The sequence below is a fragment of the Gallus gallus genome, chromosome 1, assembly GCF_016699485.2.
Source record: "Gallus gallus isolate bGalGal1 chromosome 1, bGalGal1.mat.broiler.GRCg7b, whole genome shotgun sequence".
Taxonomy (NCBI): Eukaryota; Metazoa; Chordata; class Aves; order Galliformes; family Phasianidae; genus Gallus; species Gallus gallus.
In genome coordinates, this window is record NC_052532.1 from 195297776 (window position 1) to 195319087 (window position 21312).

The following is a 21312-nucleotide window of genomic DNA, read 5'->3' on the forward strand; positions in this document are numbered from 1 at the left end:
GCATCTCAGTGGCCCTCCTCTGCAGGCGCACACTGCTGGCTCACGTCCAGCTTCTCATCCCCCAGAACTCCCAAGTCCTTCTCCACAGGGCTGCTCTCAAGGTGATCTTCTCCCAGTCTGTATAATACCTGAGATTGCCCTGACCGAATGCAGCACCCTGCACTTGGCCTTACTGACCTCATTAGGTTCTCATGAGCCCACTTCTCCAGCCTGTCCAAGTCCCTCTGGATGGCTTCCCTTCCCTGCAATGTATCGACTGCACCGCTCAGCTTTGTATGGTCTGCAAACTTGCTGAGGGTGCACTCCATGCCATCATCTGTGTCATTGATAAAGATGTTGAAGAGCAGCGGTCCCAAGACCATAAATCCATCAAGAACCGGTTGGCTGGTCGCAGCCAAAGGGTTGTGATCAATGTTTCCGTGTCTGGATGGAGGCTGGTCACATGCGGTGCACCACTTGCATCATGCACCAAGAAATGTGACTTCCCCACCAGGTGGGAGGGCGGACAGTCAGCACTCGTGTTGGGGTATGGCCAAGTGGGAAGGAACCAACATGATATCTGAAGAGGGAAGGCATCCCTCAGAAAGTCATGGAAGTGGTCGCTGAGCCAGGGGTGAGTGTGAGCCATCTGATGTCATGTCTTGGCTTTGCCCAGAGCTCTCAGCAGATTTTCCCACTCGTTTTCTGCTGACATGAAAGAAGTGCATTCCTGCAAGTAGGGGTGATCTCACAGATCAGTAACTGATGAAGAGATACAGAAGATGTGGGATTAAGGTAAATACTCAGGCTTTAGAGTGGGAGGAGTCATGCTGGCAAGCTTCTGGTTTCTCCGTGGTCTCTGATTCTTCCTCCTGAAGTCTGGGTTCTCCAGTGCAGCTGGAGCATCTGACCACACTGATTTATGTGTCAAGATGTGAGGCTTCAGCATGCACCTTTTCCTTACGGAGTCCTTATGATGGCCACATTGCTGCAATGGGTCGTATCTGATGCAGTCAGTACATCTCCTGTTTAAACCCCTCAGGGCTGTCTGTATTTCTGGATACCTTCCATTTTCTCCTTACACCATTCAGATTGTATCAGCGCTTGTTATTCAGTAAGCTGGAGGTAAATCCTTTATTTAAATCATACTTCGGAATATTACTTCTTTGATATAGGAACCTTCAGGCTTGAAAAGCAAACCCCACCTTCCCTGCCCACAGCATTTCCCTAATTCTCACCTGAAGCATAAGTTTTACAGTGTACTGCAGAGATGTTACAGACAGAAGGAGCACCCAAACACAGTGGAAGCTTCAGAAATAGAAGGACCACAGTTGTTTGCAGCTGGAGTGCGATGGGGCTCTTCCACGAGCTGTTCCCCCCTGCTCCCTATGGTTTGTTATCTGTTCTTGTATTAAATTACCGGTGAGTTTGATTTTTCTAATGCTTAGGTCTTTCAGTGTAAAGGCTTTGATGCGTGCTTAAGCAGAATCTGATTTTATAATTACTCCATCAGTTGTATCGTAGCCAGCAGTCAGGAATACCTTTGTCATATATGTCACCCAGCTGCTTAGTCAGGTAAGTGGGCAGACTGGATGTAAGGTAAAACTTGATTGCAATAAGGGCAGTGAGGCAGTGGCATAGGTTGACCAGAGAGGTGGTGGTGCCCCATCCGTGCAGACACTGAGGTCAGAGGATGGGGCTCTGAGCACTGATGGAGCTGTGGGTGTCTCTGTGCACTGTGGGGAGTGGGACCAGATGGCCTTTAGGGGTCCCTTCCAACTCGAACCATTCAGTGGTTCTATGACACTAATGCCCCCTTGGCTTTCAGACAGCATGCACACCAGCTCCTTGTGGTGCTTTACAAGCAGTGAAACCCAGTGAAAGTTCACACCTCTATTAACAGGTGAGAGATGTTAAAACAGGATGAAAAAGGGCCTGGGGCACAATACTGTGGGAGTGGCTGAGGGAATGGGATGGGTCAATGTGGAGCAGAGGAGCTCAGGGAGACCTCATGGCTCAACAGCTCCTGGAAGGAGGTTGTGTTGAGGGGGGTTCGGCCTCTGCCCCTGGGTGACAGCGATAGGGTGAGAGGTGATGGCCTCATGTTGTGCCAGGGGAGGGTCAGCTTGGGTATTTGGGAAAATCCCTTCTCCAAAAGAGTGGTGATGCAGTGACACAGCTGCCCAGGGAGTGGGGAGGTCAGCATCCCTGGGGGTGTTCAGAGCTGTGGGGATGTGGCACTGAGGGACGTGGGCGGTGGGCACAGTGAGATGGGGTTGGGTTGGTGATCTTGGAGGGCTTCTCCATCCTCAGGGGTTTTGTGGTTGTGTCATCCTCTGAAAACAGCAAACACATGAAGAGGCAGAAAGGTGACATTTCTGCAGTGACAGCGCTGCTCTGTGTGGCACAATGTGTTTGGAAAATACGTGTATTGGGCTGGAGATGCCCTCTGTTGCTCTGTGTTTGATAGAGGCCAGTGCTATTCCTGTTCATTGGCTCTGACTCAGCGTTGCTGCTGTTGTACTGTCCTGTGACAAATGAATCACAAGTCCCTTTGTTTTGTGTAACGGGCACCAAATTGACATTCTCCTTGGCAGAATTCCTGGTGACATCCGGCTTCTGATGATTTGCAGTATTTAGAGTGTGTTATTTTGGTGTGCAGCATCTATATGGGGAGACAAAACGATGCTCTGCGCTGTGTTTGTAAGGATGAAAGGCTGCCCAGAGCCACATCCAGCCTGGCCTTGAATGCCTGCAGGGATGGGGCATCCACAGCCTCCTTGGGCAACCTGTTCAGTGCGTCACCACCCTCTGGGGGAAAAACCTCCTCCTCATATCCAACCTAAACCTCCTGTCTCAGTTTAAAACCATTCCCCCTTGTCCTGTCACCATCCACCCTCGTAAACAGCTGTTCCCCCTTCTGCTTATACGCTCCCTTCAAGTACTGGAGGGTTGCAATGAGGTCTCCCCGCAGCCTTCTCTTCTCCAAGCTAAACAAGCTCAGTTCCCTCAACCTTTCCTCATAGGAGAGCTGCTCCAGCCCTCTCACCATCTTAGTGGCCCTCCTCTGGACCTGCTCCAAGAGCTCCATGTCCTTCCTGTGCTGGAGGGTCCAGGCCTGGATGCAGTGCTGCAGATGGGTAATCTTCAAGGACAACACACCTGGAGATTTCAGAAGTGCTTTGTAGGGGCAGGCTGAGGGTAGAGCAGCAGAGCTGATGCCATGCGTACAGTCGCTGTTGGATCTGAACAACCCCAAATTCTCCTTGGTGGATCCTTAATCCCCAGCACAGCAGTGGTGTGATGGTCACATCGTGGGACTGCTTACAGACAGCAATGTGCTTTCACAAACAGCTTTGATAAAGCACTCAGTCCAACAAGGAGCACGCAGGGACAACAAGCAGGGCTAACTCATGCTTCCTTATGCTGCTTGCATTCCATGGTGTGCTCCATGCAGTGGTCTTGTTGCTGGAGCACTGAGTTAAAGGAGTGGTGTGACGGTGTGCTGCGTTGGTTTTCTCCTTGTGGTTTCAGTAAGCTTTTTTGTATTGCTATGAGTGTCAGCCGTGTCATATGGCTTTTTGTGCTTTCCCATTTGCTTGACATGAGGAAGTGCAGTTGTTTAATTTGGCTCTAGCTCTTGATCTGAGTCCTCGCAGTTTAAATAGAAAGTAATTCTACATAATTTCACTGAACAGGTCGTTACCTTTGTTTGGGTGATGGCACTGAGACACGTTACTGCATTGCTTTGTTAAGATGATGGATCTGTTGTTGGACATACAGGCAGTGTTTGCCTTTCTCACGTCTTCGCCTCTTGTCAGGTATTGTCTTTAAAGGTTCTTAGGGAGAAACCAGGCTGGTTCCCAGGCCTCGTGCTGCTGGTCATGTGGATTGACGTCAGTAATGGTGAGCAGGGGGACGCCCAGTGAGCACCATGCATGTAGCACATGACAGCTGGGATGGCTCAGCCTAGCAGAAGGGAACACAGAGCTGTAGGATATCCCAATGGGAAGGATCCGCAGGGGTCACCGAGCACAACCCCAGCCCCACACTGCACTGCCAGGCCCTGACCCTATGTCAGAGTGGTGTCCCAGTGCTCCATGAGCTCCAGCAGCTCAGGGCTGTGCCCATTGCCCTCGGGGGCACAGCCTGTCCCCAACACCCAGCAGTACACTGGTTGGAAAATGGGAAGTTCTGATTAAATAGGAAGAAGAGGTTTGCCATGATGGTGACCAAGCACAGGACTGGGAACCCAGGCGGGGAGCAGTGCCATACCATGGCCTTCCAGTACTGGAAGGGAGCATATAAACAGGAGGGGGAATGGCTGTTTATGAGGGTGGATAGTGACAGGACAAGGGGGAATGGTTTTAAACTGAGACAGGGGAGGTTTAGGTTGGATATGAGGAGGCAGTTTTTCCCCCAGAGGGTGGTGACGCACTGAACAGGTTGCCCAAGGAGGCTGTGGATGCCCCATCCCTGCAGGCATTCAAGGCCAGGCTGGATGTGGCTCTGGGCAGCCTGGGCTGCTGGTTGGCGACCCTGCACATAGCAGGGGGTTGGAACTGGATGAGCATTGTGGGCCTTTTCAACTCAGGCCATTCTGTGATTCTGTGGAGACATGTAAAACTTGACTGCACACACTTGAGCAACCTGATCTCTTTGGCCCTGCTTTGAGCATGGTTGGGCTGGTACCTCCCTTCCAATCTGCATTATTCCATGAGTCCATTAAGTGAGGTCTTCTGTCCGATGCGCTGCTCAGGAGCTTGAATCTTTCAGCCTGTTCTGCTGCTGGCTGGAATATCTGTGAGCACACAACCCTACATTATTTGTGTTTAGATGAATGTCTTCTTGGTCAGCATTGCTGGGAGCTTTTGTGAAGCAGAGCTAGTAGCTGTGCTTCCAGCACAGTCATCCTCTGCTTATGGGACACTTGTAATGGCTGTTTATGACAAATGTAAATACAGACTCCAGATGTTATGTGGACAAATGGGAATCGTCTGCAGCCTGCGATGTTCATAGAAGTGACCCAAGGCTGAGGACTCATCATAGAATGATAGAATGGCCTGAGTTGGAAAGGCCCACAGTGCTCATCCAGTTCCAACCCCCTGCTATGTGCAGGGTCGCCAACCAGCAGCCCAGGCTGCCCAGAGCCACATCCAGCCTGGCCTTGAATGCCTGCAGGGATGGGGCATCCACAGCCTCCTTGGGCAACCTGTTCAGTGCGTCACCACCCTCTGGGGGAAAAACTTCCTCCTCATATCCAACCTAAACCTCCCCTGTCTCAATTTAAAACCATTCCCCCTTGTCCTGTCACCATCCACCCTCATAAACAGCCGTTCCCCCTCCTGTCTATGCACTCCCTTCAAGTACTGGAGGGTTGCAATGAGGTCTCCCCGCAGCCTTCTCTTCTCCAATCTAAACAAGCTCAGTTCCCTCAACCTTTCCTCATAGGAGAGCTGTTCCAGCCCTCTGATCATCTTAGTGGCCCTGTACCCAGACATTAATAGTACATGTGTGGCTCTGGTGGACTTTAAAAGCAAGTTAACATCTTAGTGAGAGGTCTTAAATTGCCTCAGGAATGTTATCCTCCCAATGGCTGCCCTGGATAGATGGGGACATTTGCATGAGGGCCCCTCTCTGCAGCTCCAGAGCGAGCCGTACCCATGTTATCACACTGAGAAATCGTGTTTCGCACTCATGATTGTTTTATGCTTCTCAGAATGATTTAGAAGCACCCGGGGAACTATTTGCTTTTCTAAAATCATTCTGATGTCAGGAGGGTTTGGGTTTCCTCCTATAAATGCGCTCTGCACGCCCAGCGTGAGCTGTTCTGAGGTCCTGCAGGACTCCCTTTCCGACTCGGAGGGAATTGCTGTAAGTGAAAGAGCTATTGTTTCACATCCTGCTCCTGCCTCCTGCCAGCCACAAACATTTTGTAATTACAATTAAGCCAGCCGTGGATTGCCTTATCTCCAGTATCAGATGGGCACAGGAGCTTTCCTGCAGGCACGGGCAGTGAGTGTGCGTTGCTTTCTCCTCTTCATTCCTATGAATGAAGGACGGGAGGGGGCAGCTGTGTAGCAGACAGCGTTGGGATTCCAGGTGATACCCACTGGGGCTTCCCAATGTCTGCTGCCACGCTGCATTCCCTCCCAGGGCATCGGTCCATGGGCACCTGTGCACATACAGCTTTCAACTGTGGGGAAATGAATTGCGTTAATAAGGCCCCGGTTGCAAGGTGATTATGCATCCACATCAGTTGTTGAATAATTAATGCTAAATGGTGCCCTCTTATTTAGGCTTTCCTTTAAAGGCTCACGCGTCACCCTTATGGATTGTTACCCAGGTGCTGCTTTGGAGAGCAGCAGCTCCCAGTAGCTGTTCTCTTAAATTAACTAATCTAGCTGCAGGTTGGAGCATTTATATTCTGGCTGAGTAAACATGTACAGGGAAGGCTTCTGTCTGCAAACCACCTGCCCTGCTCTCACCCTCGTGCTCAGGGGTTGGGATACAGGCAGGGAGATTGCTCACCAGTGACTGCCACGGGCAAAACAGGCTCAGCAGAGGGAGACTAATGTAATTTATTGCCTATTGCTAACAGATGAGAACAGGGAGAGCTAAAAGTGGAAGCACTCATGGCTCAGCTCTGCCAGCGGTGGGTTGGAGCCATGGGGCAATGCTGAGTTCTGCCCCCTGGGGCCACCCCTGCAGCCCCCCGTTACAAAGCCTTGCCACATAAACCTGATACAGCACTTCTGGTGGAGATTTATGTGTATCTTATATTGATTTATTATGAACCATGGCAACTTACATAATTAGGCTAAAGCAATAATAATATTTCATGGGATAATAAAACTCTTTCTTGATGATGCTTCTGTGTTGTCAGATAGTTTTCCTTTGGTGTTGTGATGGCAATAACAGACAAAGGACTGATGATAAAAATGTAGTGTGATTTGAGTGCTGCTTCTGAGAGGTGTTTCCTGCAGAGGAGGCTGCATAGGAGTCACAGACGTGTTTGTATGAGAAAGTAACAGGAACAGTGACTGGGAGCAGTGGACAAAAGGGAAGCAAGAAAGAGAAAGGAGAACTCGAGATCATATTATAGAATCAACATGGAATGGCCTGGGTTGAAAAGGACCCTCATCCTTTTGCTCATCCAGTTCCAACCCCCTGCTATGTGCAGGGTCACCAACCAGCAGCCCAGGCTGCCCAGAGCCACATCCAGCCTGGCCTTGAATGCCTGCAGGGATGGGGCATCCACAGCCTCCTTGGGCAACCTGTTCAGTGCGTCACCACCCTCTGGGGGAAAAACTTCCTCCTCACATCCAACCTAAACCATTCCCCCTTGTTCTATCACTACCCACCCTTGTAGGAAGTCATGGAGACAGAGTTCCTGGCCCATGGAGCCCATGGAGATGGGCTTCCCAAACAGGCTGTGGATGCCCCGTCCATCTGTGGAGATGTTGAAGGCCAGGTTGGATGGGGCCCTGGGCAGCCTGGGCTGGTCTGAAATGTGGAGGTTGGTGGCCCTGTGTGTGGTGAGGGGGTAGGAGCTTCGTGATCCTTGAGGTCCCTTCCAACCCGGGCCATTTTGTGATTCTTTGAACTGAAGTGCAGTCCCAAGGTCTTATGAATTGCAGCTTTGCCAAATACAAATTGTCAACCTCTCCTAGCAACTTAACCAATAGAGCTTGCAGTTTAAAAGGGGTCACTGGGGTGCATCAGAGCTCATGGTGACAATCAGCTGGTCCTAAGCCTGTGCCAAAGCTTGTAGGAATGGGAGAAAGGACATGGATTGTGGAAGTACATTCTTGCTATAGATTTTATTGCCTTCATGGAGCATGGGGAGCAACTTAGAAGGAGGAAAAGAGAGTTGTAATGAGACCATCTTTTGTAAGGCACCGTAAAGACAAGGTTGGAAAAAACCTCTAAGATCTTCAAGTCCAACCATCAGCCCAACCCCCCGTGCCCAATAACTGTGTCCCTAAACTGCAGGGAACTTTAAACAGTTCAACTCAAGGCTTTTAGGGCCCCCAGACTCAGAGTTATGAGTCCCATATGAGTTTAAGAGTCCTATAACTCAGACTTAGGGAAGCCCAGAAAAAAACCCAACACTGACATGATTCAAAGGTATTGGAAGAAACTGTGTTGACTTGAAAGAGTCATGACAATATCCCGATCTGTGGTTATCTTTTAAGCTTATTTGAAGGAGCTGAAGCATAAAAAGTTATCTGGAGATGGGTAGAAAACAGCTTTCTAATTTAATCTAATGAACAGTAGAAATATTTTTATTAATCGCTCCTCCTGATCAAATGGTTCAGTGCTTTGTATTAGATCTTGGCTATAATGATATAATTTAATATCATATAATTTAATATGTGAGTATTTGACTGAGTAAGGATTTGAAAACGTTCTGGAGTCCTAGCAAAAAGTGGATGAAAGAAATTAGAGATTATTTCAGTGTGTTCTTTATGGTGTGCATATGTGAACTGAAGAATCATGGAATGGCTTGGGTTGGAAGGGACCCCAAGGATCACGAAGCTCCAACCCCCCACCACACACAGGGCCACCAACCTCCACATTTCAGACCAGCCCAGGCTGCCCAGGGCCCCATCCAACCTGGCCTTCAACACCTCCACGGATGGACGGGGCATCCACAGCCTCTCTGGGCAGCTGTTCCAGCACCTCACCACTCTCTCTGTCAACAACTTCCCCCTCACATCCAACCTCAATCTGCCCTCCTTCAACTTCAAACCATTTCCCCTTGTCCTGCTCTCTCTCTCCTCTCAAAGAGCTGCCTCCCCTCCTGTTTGTAGGCTCCCTTTAGGTCCTGGAAGGCTGCACTGAGGTCACCCCGCAGCCTTCTGTTCTCCAGGCTGAAGAAGTCCACACACCAAGAGCCAGATCTCTTCCTCTCCTCACACTGGGGCTGTCTGCAGCCACCTGCAAGGGCAGTGTGTACTCCTCACCCTGCAGGGGCATTCCTGAGCAGAACATCAGCAATAAAATAATGACAAAAAAAGAGGAAAGCCCAGCAGTAAAGCATGCACGCTAACAGCTGTCTACTGAAGCAACACACAAAAATCACAGAAAGTATTTCCATTCCTTCCTCCTTTCCCCTATGTTAGAGAAGGAGCTCTGACCACAACAAACAGAGGAACAACAGACATGAGAAGACAACAGTGCATTGATTCTCACTGCTTGCCGTGCAGCTCGCGGCTCACAAACACACTTTGCACTTTCCCTTACCCCAGAGCTTTGCACTTGCCAGTGCCAACAGTTTGGGGCTCGCATTTAAGCCAAGTGTAAGCAAAATTAATGCTAATAATGAGCACTGCCAGACTCGCCTAAAGCAGCCCAGATGACAGAGCCCAGCTGCTGGCACATTTCATGGGCAGTGCACTGGATGAGCACAGCAGTAATGAGCACTGCTCTCTGTGTGCCCTGCATGGCAGCACCTCCCCTACAAAGACAGGCTGAGGGAGCTGGGCTTGTTGAGCCTGGAGAAGAGAAGGCTGCGGGGTGACCTCAGTGCAGCCTTCCAGGACCTAAAGGGAGCCTACAAACAGGAGGGGAGGCAACTCTTTGAGAGGAGAGATAAGAGCAGGACAAGGGGAAATGGTTTGAAGCTGAAGGAGGGCAGATTGAGGTTGGATGTGAGGGGGAACTTCATGATCCTTGAGGTCCCTTCCAACCCGGGCCATTCTGTGACTCTGTGATCCTTTCACACCAGCCCCAGCTCTCGTGCTTCTGCATTTGGAGCAGCAGCTGCCTGTACAGCGTAGGGCCATTCCTCACTCTGCCCAGATTTGTTTTCTTCTGTGTCGCTGTGTTTTCCCCACCAATTTCCTGTTGTTCGCAGTCAGAACTGGCCTGTAAGACCTCACCAAGTGGTTTGGATCTGGACTTTCCATGCAGCGTGCCAAGCACTGTGCCGAGCACTACGGCAGCTTCAGATGTGCAAGGTTGTCCTGGAAAATGGAGGATTCCTATGGCCTTAGCTTAGCTTAGCTAAGCAGGATGGGCAGTGGGCTTCCAGTCACTTTTAAAGCAGTGTTCAGGCTTCAGAATCACGGTGCCATCGTGCTGCAGGACTGCTCTGCTCCTCAGCAGGAGGGAGCTGACTGCAGTACGTCAGCAGATCCGTGGTTGCTGCAGGCATTGCTGCTCGGAACGCTTACATGGCTTTGATCGTGGGTTTGTTGGTAATTTCTGTGCTGGGGTTGTGTTGTGTTGACAAACACCCGCAGACATGACTCACTTTTATGTTGGGATGTCGTGATGACGAAGAAGTGAGCGATGCTGCACTGACTGAAGGGATGAGAAAGCTAACAGCTCACAGCAAGCAAGCTGCTCTTCTGCGCCAGGAGCAGGAGATGCCTGGAGGAAATCAGCAGCAGGAAGGCACTCAGCATTTGTAAGGGAAAATGGCTGTGGAATGGGTTTTCCTGCCCTTCCTTCCTTAATCTCACCGTGTCCTGTGCGTGCTGCTGCCATCCAAGAAGCTGAGACCCATTGCATTGGGATGCACCTCTCTGAGACCCAAAGGATGCTTCAAATGAGCTTCCACTGTGAAGTGAGAAGAGGTTTAGAGTGGTGTGTAGGAAAAAAAGAGGGAGAAAAGCAGTCCCTGTTCTGAATGGTTTACGGGTTGTTCCCAAAGCAAAACATTGGGATCAGAGAGAACAGGGCTTCCAATGGGAATGGGAATAGGGCGGTGTCATAATTGAATTGTAGTTGTTTAATTGGCTGCTCAGAATAGATGGAAGAAGGCGCTGGTGATACAGATCTCCCTTATTATTTTGGGGTTTTGTTTGGATTGCTAAGCAGGAAAATGGGCTCCGTTGCCATGATGCCATACCATTGGGATAACAGATAATGTGAAAACTTATCGGTCCGCAAACACAATGATTTTCAGTCTGTTCCTCTACAACTTCTGCTTATCTTTCCATGTTCAGCCTGCAGTTAGGGAGGAGCAGGCTTGGGCCCAAGTTTGGCCTCTTCCCTCCACCCATGCGAGGAAATGCTTTGCCTTCAGCATCAGTGTGCCAGGGACAAGGCAGCCCCCCAGCCAGGGGGACACAGAGCTGACAGAGAGCATCCAGAGGAGGGCTGCGGAGATGGGGAAGAGTCTGGAGGGCAAAATGGGTGAGGAGCACCTTGGGGTGTTTAGCCCCGAGCACAGGGGCAGAGGGGAGGATCATGGCGGCCCTCAGTCCCTCATGGCCCTACAGCCCTCATGGCCCTACAGCCCCTCATGGCCCTGCAGTCCTTCAAGGCCCTACAGCCCTTCAAGTCTCTACAGCCCTCATGGCCCTACAGGCCCTCATGGCCCTACAGCCCCTCATGGCCCTACAGCCCCTCAAGTCCCTACAGCCCCTCAAGTCCCTACAGCCCTCATGGCCCTACAGCCCCTCATGGCCGTACAGCCCCTCAAGGCTCTACAGCCCCTCAAGTCCCTACAACCCTCATGGCCCTACAGCCCCTCATGGCCCTACAGCGCTCATGGCCCTACAGCTCCTCATGACTTTACAGTCCCTGAAGGCCCTACAGCCATGACTGATTTCAACTCAGTGAAGTGATGTGGTATTGAATTCTGCTGAGATTCAGGAGAACAAAAGCCACTGTTGTCTAATGGTGGGTGGTGGGGTGAGGTCTGTGGTCCCTTCTCAGTGTTGTGTGATTGCAAATGTTGGGAGGACCTTATTTCAAACCTGAGTGCTCAGTGTTTGGGGTCAGTGTGTGTGCAAAGCCGAGCTCCATGTCAGCTGCGCTGAGATCCCACGGGACTGTTAATGCATAGGGTGTAGCTCAGCAGGTGAAATCCTTTCTTTCAGTACAAGCATACCCAGCCAGGGGTCAATGGCTCCATGTCTGAACGGAGATCTGTGATGAGTCGTGTCCCACAGCAGTCAGTGCTGGGGCAAATACTCTTCAATATCTTCATCAGTGACATTAACAGTGGGGTTGAGTGCACCTGAGCAGTTTGCTGATGACCCCAAGCTGTGGGCTGCAGTGACCCACCAGAGGGATGGGATACCATCCAGAGGCACCCAGTCAGGCTGAACACTGTGGCCAGGTGAACCTCATGAGGTTCAACGAAGCCAAGTGTAAGGTCTGCATCTGGGTTGAGGCAACCCTCACAACCAATACAAGCTGGGGGATGAAAGGATTGAGTGCAGCCATGCTGAGAGACCTGGGGTTCCAGGTGAATGGAAGCTGCACATGAGCCAGCAGTGTGCCCTCACAGCCCAGACAGCCAACCGTACCCTGGGCTGCATCCAGAGCAGCACGGCCAGCAGGTCAGGGAGGTGCTGCTGCCCCTCTGCTCTGCTGTGAGGCCTCACCTGGAGCACTGCCTGCAGGTGTGGAGTCCTCAGTGCAGGAGGGACATGGAGCTGTTGGAGAGCATCCAGAGGAGGGCCACAAAGATGATGATCCCATCCAGGGATGGAACAGCTCTTCTGCGAGGACAGGCTGAGAGCCGGGGCTGTGCAGATGGAGAAGGGAAGGCTGCAGGAGACCTGAGAGCAGCCTGTCAGTATCCAAAGGGGAGCGACAGGAAAGAAGGGGACAGACTCTCGAGCAGGGCCTGTGGTGACAGAACAAGGGGAAATGGCTTCAAGCTCAAAGAGGGGAGATTCAGGTTGGATAAAAGGAAAAAGCCTTTTACAGTGAGGGTGGTGAGGCACTGAACAGGCTGCCCAGAGATGTGGTGGGTGCTCCATCCCTGGAGACTATCAAGGTGAGGCTGGACCAGACCCTGGGTGGTGTCCCTGTGCACTGCAGGGCTGTTGGACTCGATGGCCTTCAGAGGTCCCTTCCGACTCCAAGGATTCCATGATTCTGTGATACAGCCATTGCCACTGTGTGATGTGGATGGCTGCACAGCGTGGAAGCTCTCATCCTCTGGTTGGTGTCACTGCCTCTTTTCCCATACAATGCTCTTTCCGTGTCCTGAGCTTTCCGGTGCATGTCGGAGCTGTGTGTTCCTGTGGCTGCCTCGTATGGCACTGGCTGTAATAACTTCAGTCCTGGCAGCTCTCATTGTTATTTAAGGATTTCATCACAGCCAAAGCACTGTTAATTAATGGCAGGAGGGAGGCTGTGCTGCAGTTTTGCTGTGCTGACAGATCTGTGCACTCGCTGATGTTTCACCAGGCTTTTCTTCAACGCTGTATTCCTTATATGCCCTCTGTGTCACCTCTGGGAGTATAATGGGGAGTAACTTTGGGGCTGTGGATAAAAAAGGACTCAGTGTTCTGTATTGTCTTACATTTCTAGAACTGCAGAATGCAGCTGAGGATTAAAACAGTCATTCCAAAGGAGCTGCAGGTAGAAGTTGCAGGGAACAAGCAGGCCTTGAGATGGGATTCCTCTCCCCTTCACACGGGATCACAGAATGGCTTGGGTAGGAAGGGACCTCAAGGATCATGAAGCTCCAACCCCCCACCACACACAGGGCCACCAACCTCCACATTTCAGACCAGCCCAGGCTGCCCAGGGCCCCATCCAACCTGGCCTTCAACACCTCCACGGTTGGACGGGGCATCCACAGCCTCTCTGGGCAGCTGTTCCAGCACCTCACCACTCTCTCTGTCAACAACTTCCCCCTTACATCCAACCTAAGATCAACACCCACCCCCTTGCTTTCCATGAGCACAGTGTGTCCCTCCACTAACTCCATGGCACTGTGGGTCAGTGTATAGGAACAGCTGAGCTTCCCCAGCCCTATATTTGCCATCATGTGCCTCGGGGTGCTGCAGTGCCAGCTGTGCAGGGCCTGCAGGGACCCACTTCAACGCAGTTTAGTCATCAGCTAAATGGCAGGAGTCCCTCCTGCTGGGCCTGACATGAAAGCAGCATTACATGAAGGTGGGGAGAGCTCTGATAGTTGCTTTTGGGGGTTGGGAAGCGCTATTGACAGCATACTGGAATCAAACTGGCAGCTGCTTTGCAAAGTGACCGGTTACAACTGCTTTGCCAAGTTGAAAGTGTTTATTTCCATTTATTAGCAGAGATACACTCCAGTGCGGAGTTTGGTCTGAGAAGCTTCAGGGACAGAATTACTTGATCCCAAAAGCCTGCAGGCTGCATTTGGGGCAGTGTCAGGACGGCCACTGCCGTGCAGCAGTTCTCTGCAATTTCATTTATAAAATGGAATGTATAAATGCACCGTTTGAGTTCTCTGAAAGTGCACAACGGAGCTGCTGTTGGAGCGGTGTGTGTTTGATGTGCAGATAAAGGGAGCACTAACTGCTGTTTGCATAATTGCAGTAATTACAGTGAGGATTTAACGTTATAAAAGCGCACGGAGTGTCCAAGGTGAAACCCCCAGGATGGGATTATGGAATGGTAGAATGGTTTGAGTTGGAAGGGACCTTGAAGCTCACCCAGTCCCAACCCTGCTGTAGGCAGGGACACCTCCCATAGCCCAGGCTGCTCACAGCCCCATCCAGTCTGGCCTTGAGTGCTTCCACATTGCCAGCTCACGTTGAGTCTTCCATCCACCGACACCCCCAAATCCTTCTCCTCAGGGCTGCTCTCAAGCCATTCTCTGCCCAAATTCCATCTGTGCTTGGGATTCCCCCAGTCCAGATGCAGGACCTTGCACTTGGCCTTGTTGAAGTCTATGAGGTTGGCATGGGCCCACCTCTCCATCCTGCCCAGGGCCCTCTGGATGGCGTCCCTTCCCTCTGGCAGCAGCTCCTGCCTTAGGAACTAGCAGTGTTTTGCAAGACAAACCATCAGTGGAACTGTGCTTGGTGGCTGGGCGGTGAGGAAAGCAATGCCTTTTGAAGCACATTTGGGATATACAATTTTGGATCAAGTTCCAACCCCCCCCCACCACAGGCAGGGCCACAAACCTCCAGATCTGGTACCTAGAATCATAGAATGGCTTGGATTGGAAGACACCCCAAGGAAACCTACCTTTACAACGAATATGTGACATTAAATGGAATTGTCAGCTACTTGAGAACTGGTGTTTGTTCAGCACACAGCTTGCACTAAACCTCCACATAACCTTGGCTGTGCGGTGTGGTTTTATGGCTCCTGTTACAACAGGGCTTCTCTGTTTGAACTCCAGTGTTGTCCTCGGGGAGTTATTAAGCTTACACCCGATTTCTGCTCAGCATTTGGCATTCTATGGCGTGCCATGAGCCAGAAGGTCTCACCAAGCCCTGTGTGAGGAGCATCCCATGGTACCATGGCAGTGCTACCTGAAGCACCTGTGGGCTGGTGGCATCAAATGGCCCTGTGGCTCCTGGGTCACTTGTGTCCCATCACAGCATCTCCCCAAACCTGAGCTGAGGGCTCAGCTTTGGCTGCCTTACACGGTTGGGTGGAAATGGTGTAACCCAGCGTGGGACTGTTGTGGTGCTCTGTGGTGCCATCTAATGGAAATAAGCACTGCTGTTCCTCCCTGTCAAAATGAAATACGTCTGCATGTCACTGTCTGAGGCTGCTCCGGTAAGCACAGGTGATAATGTCTGGAAAGCATTCAGATGGGCGTTGTAGAAAGTGAAATGTGGCTGTTAATAAGTTGGCACAGACTGTCCAGGAGTGGTGGGGTCCCCCAGAGGTGTCCTGGAGCAGTGAGTTGTAGCACTTGGAGATATGGTCCATGGCGTGGTGGGATGGGGTGGGAATGGGCCTGGGGATCTTGGAGGTCATCTCCAACCTTTGTGATTCCATGACTGCATTATTCTGTACATCACGCTCCGAAGTGCAGTGTGCTTTTCTTAATTCATTGCCTCTTCCTCCAGGCTCTGGATGGGAATGTATACGATCACCTGAAGGATTATTTAATGGCATTCAGCAGGACTGAACTCGAGACGTGCCAAGCCGTACAGAACACCTTCCAGTTTTTACTGGAGACTTCCAGCAGGGTAAGCTTGAGCTGAATGATTCTTTGTAACCGAATACTTCGAGCATATATGGGTTCCCAGACTTGCTTCCAAAATAATGACAAAACTGAGGCCTTATTATTTTTGGTTGCTCCAGAGTGGTATTAAGTTAAAAGAAATGAGACACTTTTCCTGGGGAGACTTTTTCCTATTGCCACCCAGGCTGCGTTCTCATGAGTGCATTTACGCAGCACAGAGCTTCTGGAGAGCAGCAACCAACAGAAACTGCCACTGAGGGTCCTGTGCTGCATAGTCTGGAGCAGCTGTACTCATCCATGACATCCGAACTGTACCAAACTGCTTGGCTCATCTCTTAATAATTGATTGTCAGCTTAGAAACAAAATATTGCAGCGTTCTGTCTTTTGAATTAAGAATGGCAAACAGAGAGAGCAGCTGAGTGTTGTCACGGTCGTGGTTTGTTTGCTTTGTCGAGCAGCCAGAATCAGAAATACATGATGGCTTCCAGGATAATTGGGGTACTTCAATAATTCATGGGCTGGGCTAAAAGAAAAATAAATACTAATTGCCATTGAGCACAAACGAGCTGCTTCGGTGTGGTCATAATATTCCTTTGTATGGATCCCTGAGCCACCTGCACAGAAACAGAGCGTGTTGTGTTGGAACAACGCGTGTAACACGTTCTGTGTTCAGCAGTGAGCATGCTGGCTTGCACCCTGTTGGATATACAGTGAGTGGGTCAAAATAAGCTGCTTTCAAGGCTGTCTTTGAGTCGTAATTGGGAAGTGGAAGAGAAATGCTGATTTATCTTCTGTTGGTAAAGGCCTTTCAGGCATTTGCATTGCTGTGCATCGCTCAGGTCTGCTCACATCATGGGATGGCAGAGTCGTTTGAGTTGTATAGGATCTTTAAGACACTGCTCTTAAGACAGGGAGCTGTTGGAGAGCATCCAGAGGAGGGCCACAAAGATGATCAGAGGACCTCAAGGATGATGAAGCTCCAACCCCCCCACCACACACAGGGCCACCAACCTCCACATTTCAGACCAGCCCAGGCTGCCCAGGGCCCCATCCAACCTGGCCTTCAACACCTCCACGGATGGACGGGGCATCCACAGCCTCTCTGGGCAGCTGTTCCAGCACCTCACCACTCTCTCTCTCAACAACTTCCCCCTCACATCCAACCTCAATCTGCCCTCCTTCAGCTTCAAACCATTTCCCCTTGTCCTGCTCTTATCTCTCCTCTCAAAGAGTTGCCTCCCCTCCTGTTTGTAGGCTCCCTTTAGGTCCTGGAAGGCTGCACTGAGGTCACCCCGCAGCGTTCTCTTCTCCAGGCTCAACAAGCCCAGCTCCCTCAGCCTGTCTTTGTAGGGGAGGTGCTGCAGCCCTCTGAGCATCTTTGTGGCCTCCTCTGGACCCTCTCCAACAGCTCCCTGTCTTTCTTGTATTGGGGACCCCACACCTGGACGCAGTACTGCAGATGGGGCAGAGTAGAGAGGGACAATCCCCTCCCTGTCCCTGTGTCCACCCTTCTGCTGATGGAGCCCAGGATACCATTTGCTTTCCGAGCTGCAGGAGCACACTGCTGGCTCATGTTCAGTTCTTCATCCACCATGAAACTCCATGGTACATAACACTGTGTTAAGAGAAAAGCAAGGCCCTGTTGCAGGGTGATGGGGTGGATGGGTTCTAAAGGCCCCTTCCAACTCAAAACAGCTCTCATTCTATGATTCCTTGCCAGCTGACAGCCTCGCTTTGGACTCATACTTCCTGCATTTCCTTGTGGAAGATGTGATTTGCTAAAAAACATGTTTCTGAAATTCCATTTGCTGCTTTGAGTCACTGCATTTTTGTGATGTTTCCCTTTAGAAACTTCTTCCAGCTGTGGCCAATCGCTGCATTTTTGCTTGTGTCTGACTGTGCGTGTGCCATACCTCTGAATTACAGGGTCACAGAATGGCCTGGGTTGCAAAGGACCACAGTGCTCATTGAGTTCCAACCCCCTGCTATGTGCAGGGTCGCCAACCAGCAGCCCAGGCTGCCCAGAGCCACATCCAGCCTGGCCTTGAATGCCTGCAGGGATGGGGCATCCACAGCCTCCTTGGGCAACCTGTTCCTTTGACTTCAATTCTAGACTAGAAGTCTATGTTAAAATATCAACAGATACTGACTTCGTAAGGAAACTGCAGGAGAACATGGGGTTGATTTCTGAATAACAGGAAATCCATTCGAGAAGGCTGCTGCTTGAGGTGGCTGTGTGGCTCAGGCATCCTTTGATTCTGCTTTGAACAGTTGTGAACTGCATTGTGCGCTGTGCTCCCAGCATTCCCCCTTTCACACAGCACTCCTGCAGCTGTGATACGCAGCCAATGCTGCATTCGTCAGAGGGAGCATTTCTGCAGAGTGCTGCTGTAAAGCTGCTTTTGCTTACCTAAAAAAAAGAATTGCTTTTGCCTCAATCTAAGCTGAAGGCGTTAAAAGGAAGTATGTTCTGTTCTGCCCTCAGTATCCACAGCGTGGAGTTCTCTGGTCTCACTGTAGGAGGGCTGATGCTACATCTTTCACTGTGTTTATGCTAAACTCCTCCAATTGGAGCAGTAATTATGCGCTTTACTGTTTTAAATCCCTGCAATATCAGCTCTGGAGGACTGTTTACATTTCTCTCTGGAGCTTAAGGTGGATATTTTGCAGTGCAGCCTTTGGAAATGCAGCCATCACCATTGCAGTGCACGCTGAGCACAGGTGGGGTTTCCCTGCTCACACACAGCAGAGTTCAGCATTGCTGACCACAGTGCTGCTGATTCCTGGGGATGAAACAGAAAGGAATGAGTTTTGTAACTGATTTTCTATCCGTTGTCCCAGATGGTCCTTTCAGCTCCTGCAAGCACTGATTTGTGTAAAGACAAGACATTTCAGTATAGGAAACTGTACAAAGAGCAGTGTACAAGAGGAGAGGGCAGTGTTTATGGAGAGGAAGGGCCAGGCTGTCTGCAGCCCTTGTTTCCCATTTTGCCTTCGGGCTGTTTTTCCTGGCTTAGCAGCAGATATCAGTTAGGTTGCTCTCTTCCAGTATGTGTCCTGTGGGTCACTTCTGTGGCTCAGAAGCAGCCTGTGCATTTCCTTTTGTTGCATTCGAGGTTCTGCTACAAACGTGGCCTGTGCTGGAAACAGCTCTTTTACTCTATCAGAGTTTGCAGCACGCTCTTTGGTCTGGGAAGCAACCTCTCTAAATGGCATTTCTTATGTTCCAGGTGGTGCGAGATTACAATCTACAGCAGTTTTTACAGGAGAACTCCGTGTTTCACAAACCACAGCCCTTCCAGTTCCAACCAAGCGACAGCGACACTGTAAGGACACCCTGAATTCCTTTGCTTTCTTTCCCCTTGCTCTGTTTTTAAGAATGTTACAAACAGGGGAGAGAGCAGTGCTCACTGCTGCGCCAGTCTGTTGGAAGCTCACCGTGCTCACTGGTGTATCAGTCTGAAGCTCATACTGTGTTTTTGGGATAGGTGGCCCAATTGAAGCAGCTTTGCTTGTGGTTGGGAATGGAGCACCACACAGGCTACACATTGGCCATAGAAAAGCCAGATCTTTGTAGCAAGCGTCCTGCAGGGTGATAGCAGTCCTTTGTTTCTCCACCTGCACCCAAATCCTTGCTGAACGTTGCTAGCTCAGGTGAAGTCCTCAAAGCACAGCATCCTGATTCCTCTGCATTACTCCAGGAATATCTGTAGATGCATATCATAGAGTCATAGAGTCATAGAATGGCCTGGGTTGGAAAGGCCCACAGTGCTCATCCAGTTCCAACCCCCTGCTATGTGCAGGGTCGCCAACCAGCAGCCCAGGCTGCCCAGAGCCACATCCAGCCTGGCCTTGAATGCCTGCAGGGATGGGGCATCCACAGCCTCCTTGGGCAACCTGTTCAGTGCGTCACCACCCTCTGGGCAAAAAACTTCCTCCTCATATCCAACCCAAACCTCCCCTGTCTCAGTTTAAAACCATTCCCCCTTGTCCTGTCACCATCCACCCTCGTAAACAGCCATTCCTCCTCCTGTATATAAGCTCCTTTCATTTATTGGAAGGCCACATATAAGAAGCCCTTGATTTAGAAAGAGTGCCATTAAAACACTGCCTTCCAAAAATACTCAGAAAATACCATGCTGGGACATACGTTGTTTGCAAAGCAATCATTAATGGTGTTAAAATTAAGAGTAAGTAAATACATTTCCTATCAACGCTTTAAAAGAAGTGACGTGTTGATACACCACCCACACCATGAGTGTTTTCATAAGAAATAGCAATGTAAAGTAAATCTGGCCTAAAGAAAAGAGTGAGCCTTACTCAGCTTTGTGTATCTTTAATTCTTTACTAAACTGGCTTGGATGAAAACGTCTTCACCTCCAGTTTAGGTCATCAAATTGAGGAGTTCTCCTAATGGATGTGTACCACCACAAGTGTTATTAATCCCAGAATACTAACACCTGTAACACTTCTTCCCTTACCTTTCTGTTTCTTAAGTTGTTCTGATTGCTCTCCCAGCTCCGTTGTAGAGAGCCCTCCTTTGCACACCACGTCGGGTTGTTTGCAGTGCGGTGAGCAGAACCTCCCTAACCATTGCTGTGCCTCTCTAACCTTTGCTGCTGTGTTTCCATCCCTGTGCAATCTCTGCCTCCAGAGTTTTAACACGGTTCAGCTGGTGGACATCGAGCCCTCACCTGTCAGTGCCATGCGAATGACTATAGCAGAGGTATATGGTAGTGTTTGTCATCTGCCCTCGGTGTTTGTGTCACTCCTGCCCTGCATGTACCGTGGGATGCTGAATTCACAGCCGTGTAGAGGTGGCAACAGAATGCATCAGACATCTGTAAATAAACAGGCTTTTCCCACAGTGAGACTTAAGGTAGAGTAAAAGAATGGTGCTGGTTGCGGAGGTGAGCTTCACACTTCTCTTCTGCACTTGCACAGCGTTAGTAATTGGCATTGCAGCCCTTTGGGGCCACGAGTTACAATCTCACAGCTCGGGATAGTGATGTAACTGGTTACATCTCTGGTGTGAGCAGGGAAGCTTGCAGCACAACTGCAGGCTGTCAGTGCACGCTGAGGCAACGCAGCCCATCGCTGTTGCACGTTGTTCTCCCCATGTAAAAGAGAGCTATAATTCACTCATGTTCAGGTCTTCCACACCTTCAGGTTCTCCAATGACCACTTGCATGGCCTCACATCATACACACAGCACTGCTTTACTCCAGGAGCTCTGCAGAGGCAGTGAAGGGGATTCTCGTGTCTGCAGCTGCCTCTGTAGTTTGGGTGCAGCTCCCGCTGGCTCAGCAAACCCAACTGGGCTGTCACATTGCTGCATCTCTTCCTGGCGCTGCAGTTTCTGACCTGGCTGCTCACACTGTAACCAGTTTTCACCTCCCCCCCCAAAAAAAGATCATACAAACTCCATTATGACCCAAATAATTAA

The 21312-nt window shown here is 50.4% G+C and overlaps 1 protein-coding gene across 2 annotated transcripts in view; it reads left to right on the forward strand.

Annotated features, from left to right (window-relative positions):
• FCHSD2 (FCH and double SH3 domains 2) overlaps positions 1 to 21312 on the forward strand; it is a 120264-nt gene that overhangs the window by 72328 nt on the left and 26624 nt on the right. The window contains exons 9-11 of one of the 2 annotated variants that reach the window (XM_015280992.4): positions 15747 to 15869; positions 19097 to 19192; positions 20521 to 20592. In XM_015280992.4, the coding sequence (XP_015136478.1) occupies positions 15747 to 15869; positions 19097 to 19192; positions 20521 to 20592 (291 nt within the window). The remainder of the gene's footprint in view (positions 1 to 15746; positions 15870 to 19096; positions 19193 to 20520; positions 20593 to 21312) is intronic. The other variant, XM_015280993.4, reaches the window with a different exon arrangement.